Raw genomic sequence first — 6,034 nt, 5'->3', positions numbered from 1 at the left:
TGTCTATATGTATACATGTATGTTTGTGTAGGTATAGATATATGTATGTATTTGTCCAGTTATACATATAATATGATTACTCAATACATTGTTTAGGTACAACATTTAAATACTGATTATTTCTACTAAAACCTTTAAGAGTGGTAATGTACATTTCAGAATGTGTCTGGTACAGAAAGTTGGTACTTAAAGAAAAAAATTCAATAGCTTCATGACTGTGCCTCTCTGTTAATTTATCATTTGAGAGATTTAAACGGAGATTGCTTTAGCCATGGTGTTTGAATTGCTGCTGATAGCAGACCATGTCACATCATGTGGCTGACTCAGCCTGTCTTAAAATTGATTAAACTCCATGTTGTTTTCCAGTGTGGTATATTCAGGAATTCTACAAATGCCCCGTGAGTGAAAATGTGTGTAATCTTTTAAAATCAAAATACTAACACTAGCCCAGACAAAACTTCGCTTATTAGAATCTGTGCTGTCACATTAGCCGTGAAACAAAATTGTTTCCCTTGACTGTTTCCCTTGTTTTCCTTGACTTCAGATGTTTCTGGTAACAGATAGGGCAGTTTTCATGATGTGGATATTGGGCAGAGCTTCTGGGGTTTAAATATTCTAACATTGGGGTTTAAATATTCTAACGTTGGGATCCATTATTGGCCACTTGTATACCAGGTTATTTGCTAGGATTTGTATAAACATTAAAGTTTACAGACGTTGTACAGCTAACACAGTGAGTTGCCCTCTTATTTTTTTCACAACAGTACTTTTAAAAGGTATCATTTCACTTGTACAGTGAAGACACTGTACCTCCGGATGGTAAGTGCCTTGTCCACATTCACAGAGTTAGTAATCCATCTGGGGTACAGATACAGGGCTCTGGCCTATAATTTCAGAGTCGTTTTTTGTAAGCCAACAGAGATGGAAATCCAGACTGACTGCAAGAAGTAAAACCCCACTTCAGGATGGCTTAAACAGTAAGGAAAGTTTATCTGAAACCAGTTGAGCCTCAGGTGCGGGGCAGTCTGGGTTATGTAGTACATCAGTTCCATGATGCCTTCATTTACCCAGGTGTGGGTCTTTAGGGAAAGCTTTATATCAGTGTGGAGAACTGTTTACCTGCCAAGTTAGCAGACTCTTTCCTGGGACCAACCTTGCAAAGAAAGCCTTTTTAGGACGGCAGTCTCAGGCCTGCTCTGTTAACTTCTGCACAGTTTCGTTTCATTTTTCACTATTTCAAACAATGCTGCATTGATCTTTGTGTGTATATCTTGTCTCACTCAGGTTGGTATTTCTGTTGGATAAACCTAATCTACACATAAATTTGTTTGTTAAACGCTGTGTATATATAAAATGTTGTTAATTACTACCAAATTGAACTCCAAAAAGCCTGCCAATTTACATTCCTACTAACAGTATTTGCAAGGGACCCTCCATTACACTGGTTATCATTCTTCATAATTGTTGACAGTTGAATACAGTCAGGATCTTAAGAGCAGAAAATGTAGAAAGATTGACAAAGGGTAACAAAATTGGATTAAGCTGATGTGACTTGCTATATGGTTACATATTGACAATGTAGTGCTTTAGCTGATAGCAAATTTTTCATGAATATATTTTGAAGATAGGGTGTGAAGCACTTGATAGATTTGCTTTAGATGTGAAATTGAAGCTTACTGGGCAGAGTTCCAATAGAACATATTTGTGTTTAACAGTGGGTTTTCAGAATTAAAATATGGTGTCCAAATACTGGTTACCTATTAAAGTAAGCTATTTGTATTGTCAACTGATTATAATAAAATGGCACCAAGTTGTAAATACATGATTTTAATATGAAATATTTATGAAATTAATGTTTTGTGGGAGAAGAGGGGTTGTGGCAGTGTTCATAAACACAAGCTACATTTTAAAACCATACCACTTTACTTTCAGAAATCTTAATATATGAAAGTATTGTTCAGAGTAGAAAACTCATTATAAATAGTTTCAGTGTTAGATACCAGGTTTACTTGGGGTATCTATAAAAAAAACAAACAATGAATAAAAGAAGTGTAGCCATAAAGACAATGGAGCTTGTATGGATGCTTATTCGGGGAATATTTTTCACTTGGAAAATAAAATAATTTATTATAGTTTATTTCTTCGGAAGAAAACTACCCTGGAAATGTGCACTTCTCTATAAGAAATCATAGCGTGTTGTCTTTGTTTTCTGGTACTGTTATGAGTTTACGTGGTTGTAAGCTCATCTAAGATCCCATCTGGGTTTATAACCCCTTTCTCTTAATGCCTCAAAGGTTTCCTAACTGTGAGTGGATGTATTTAATGTGAGGAAACATTCCCAGTCTCCTTAACAGCCTGTTAAAACCTGAAACAGATACAGTTGTACCGTCTGCAAATTATTTTGTACTTCCAGAGGAGATACTGAACCAACTTTTAGGCAAAGATTTTTGTCTTCTACAGGGATTTCCAGAACAGTGATATGACAGGGAAATGCATTAAAAAACTTTATCCAAATGGTTTGAATACTTGTAACTTTCTGACCTAGAAGCTAGAAAGTAAAATTTTCTATCCTAGTTCTGTCAGTGATTCATTGTGTGTCCTTGAGAAATTCATCTCTTTTTGTCTAAATCCTTTTGTCAGCTGTAAATTCAAGATAATACAGAACCATTTACTGACTTTTCAAAAATATTAAGAACTGCATATTGCTTTAAAAATGCAAAGATATGAATGCTAAACTTCAAAATAATTACAGCTGGAAAGTGTAAGCTTTTAAAAAGTACTTGGATGTCAAGGAAACGAAAGTGATTATCAGTGGTTAATGTGATTTTTGAGGTGATTTTCTTAAGGAGTAATGATTGAAAGCTTGTGTTTACACAGATCCTCAGACTGATGGGAGACAAAGCTCTCATGGTTCAATTGACAAGGAGGGTCTGTTTTTATCAAGTTGAATTAGGTACACTATATAGCCTCTTCTAATAACCTATTTCAGTTATGACAAGATTCACACATGTATATATAGAGAAAATATATTTAATTGAGGTATCTTTAAAAATGAACTCTATGGGCTGAAAATTACTCTTGCTTTGAGATAAAGAACCTAGGAAAATAAGCGGTTATTAATGCCTTCCCAACCTACACTTGATTCTTGAATTAAATTACAGTTGAAGAACGCTTGCTTTTTAAAATGGCATTGAGAAGACTGTGGGTGCTTAACTTCTCACATTTTCATTTATCTTTTGAACAACTATGTAGTAATTTTCATTGCACATTGTATAACCCCCTTTTATGTGGTGGTTTTTTTTTTTTAATCTATCTATTTATTTATTTATTGGCTGTGTTGGGTCTTCCTTGCTGCGTGTGGGCTTTTCTGTAGTTGCAGCGAGCAGGGGCTACTCTTTGTTGTGGTGTGTGGGCTTCTCACCGCGGTGGCTTCTCTTGTTGCAGAGCACGGACTCTAGGTGCACAGGCTTCAGTAGTTGCAGCACATGGGCTCAGTAGTTGTGGCTCACGGGCTTTGTTGCTCCGCAGCATGTGGGATCTTCCCGGACAAGGGCTCGAACCCGTGTCCCCTGCGTTGGCAGGTGGACTCCCAACCACTGCGCCACCAAGGAAGCCCATATGTGGTGTTTCTTTTGCTTGAATTATTTGGTTTAATATGCTGTATACGGCGGGTCTGGATTTTTTAAGAACAGTCTGGACAGGATCCTATTTAGCTGCAAGGAACAAAGGCACATTCACGTTATCTTAACTGCTGGAGGCTTATTTTAAGATTACAGAGGACAGGAAGGCGACCGCCTCATCAGAGCCATGGCTGGTAAAATGGTGCTTTGTCTTGTAGTGGGCGCAGCAGCTCTGATAGCTGTGGATGTCCCCTGCTCTGTAGTCGTCATGTGCTTACTTTTAATGTTTCCCAGCTTCTCCCTTCACGTAAAAAAGTGCTTTTCTTACAAGCACTTCAATATGAGGCTTTAAAAAGTCTTATTTAAGATAAATGACAAAAAAGCTTTCATATAATTATCTACAGGTTGATTTCGGATACCTTATCACCATAATACTTAATGAATTGGGCTATGTTAGCGTCAGTTAACTATTTTCAGTTAACCCACATAATTTGTTGAACTTCATATAGTGTAAATGATTTAACTGAAATGAATTTTGCTATAGTCTCAAATTTGTTAACTCTTCTGCCTTTGTTAAATGTTTTAAATAGTTGATTATCTCATAGTTTCCTAGTCTCTTGCAGCATAATTGATACATTGTCTATATTATTATACTTGGTTAACTGAAGGTATTATCTCTGTAAACTTCAACTAGTTGCCTATAAAATTTTCTCAGCAGAAACTAATGGTATTACATTTAAAAATGAAATACCTTGTCCTTTATTTAGAGACCATATGTCTAGAAAGTCATTCTGTGTATAAAGATTAATCAACCAATCAAAAGACATAGCTTATTTTCTTTAGTGTTACCATTGACACCCGACAAAATATTGAATTACCGAGTTTTAGGCTCCGGGAGGTAGTGCCCTGGAAGGCGGGGAACGCGGAAGAGGCCGAGGCCGGCGCGGAGGAGTCTGGCCCGGGAGAGTCCCACCCGGAGGAGCCCCGCTCCCGGCAGGAGATGGAGGCAGGGCGGCCGCGGCCGATGCTGCGTTCAGTGAACACGCGCGAGCCGTCCCAGGTCATATTCTACAACCGCAGCCCGCGCGTGGTGCTGCCCGTGTGGCTCAACTTCGACGGCGAGGTGCAGCCCTACCTGACGCTGCCCCCCAGCACGGGCCGCCGAATCCATAGCTACCGGGGTCATCTTTGGGTCTTCCTAGATGCTGGGACATCTGATGGGCTTCTAGTTAACCAAACCGAGCTGTTTGTGCCGTCTCTCAATGTTGATGGACAGCCTGTTTTGGCAAACATCACACTACCAGTGTACAGCCTGAAACAGTGGTGCCTCCAGGTTGTGCGAAGCCTAGTCAAGCCTGAGGATTACAGAAGACTGGACATCGCGATATCCCTCTACGAAGATCTGGAGGACCACCCAAATGTGTGGAAGGACCTGGAGCGGTTGCCCCAGGAGCATATTGAAAATCAGTGGACGGCAGAGGAGACTGAAGATTTTAATTGAAATTTACACTCCTGGATCTCGGCTTTTGACAGTCCTGACAAGTCTTGATCTAGATCTAGGGCTGGTCAGTTTTTCTCGGCTTCAAAGTATCTCATTCTTGGAGTAAAAATGCTCCATTGCTTAAAAGAAAGTTAACTGACCTCACTACTGGGCACTGTGATGTTTAAGGGCAAATATCACAAAATGTAATTTAATGCCTGTCCCTTCTAGAAGTATTTATCAAGGGAAAGTAGTTGCATTTTTGCCTCCTAGTGAGTCAGGAAAGTTTCTGTGTAAGGACTTTTGTGTAAATAATTCAGTGAGAATTGTAGCTTATTCTTGAGTTGTAGGAAAGCAGTGGCATCTCCTTTTCATTCCTGTATCATGGTTGGTGATGTGCCCGCGTCCCGCTCTGAGAGACCAAGATGTCCTTGGGGCAGGGGCATATCCGTCTGCCCTTTGACGCTCCAGTACCTCGCACGTTATGAGCCTTCCCTCAGTGTTTGTTGAATGAACATACCAGTGGCTACTTTGGTAGAAAGTGTTAGAGGTTTTCACCCTGTTTTTTGAGGGCGGGTGGTAGTGGGGACCTTAAAGTATATACAGTAAACGAATGTTTTCAAGGGCATTAATTTTATAGAAAACAATTTTTATAATTTTCTAAATCGTGGCTTTTCTCTGTCCACTGTTGTTGCAGGGCTGTTTTATTTCTGTTTCTAAGCCAGGATTGGCTTTCCACAGTTCTTACTGATGATAGCTTTTTTGAAACTTGCTATCTGCACAGAAGATAGGAGAAAATAGCCGTCCCCTTGTTTAATCATAGTATTAAAGAGCTACTCCTGTACTATAAATAGGTTTTTGCCAAACGTGGGTACTTCTGTTCCTTTTTTGTAAATCCATGACATTTTTGTTCGATTCAGCAGGTTTTCATCAG

The 6,034-nt window shown here is 39.1% G+C and overlaps 1 protein-coding gene across 1 annotated transcript; it reads left to right on the top strand.

Moving 5' to 3' along the window:
* Nucleotides 1–921: 921 nt before the first annotated feature.
* Nucleotides 922–5,121, top strand: LOC309968543 (von Hippel-Lindau disease tumor suppressor-like; the record flags this gene model as incomplete). Its single annotated transcript, XM_082849825.1, has 2 exons — nt 922–947; nt 4,464–5,121. The coding sequence occupies 2 exons, from the start codon at nt 922–924 to the stop codon at nt 5,119–5,121; spliced, it is 684 nt and encodes a 227-aa protein (XP_082705951.1).
* Nucleotides 5,122–6,034: the final 913 nt, after the last annotated feature.

Source organism: Leucopleurus acutus (assembly GCF_964270905.1).
Source record: "Leucopleurus acutus genome assembly, chromosome: 1".
Lineage (NCBI taxonomy): Eukaryota > Metazoa > Chordata > Mammalia > Artiodactyla > Delphinidae > Leucopleurus > Leucopleurus acutus.
This window is presented reverse-complemented; position numbering and strand designations above follow the sequence as displayed.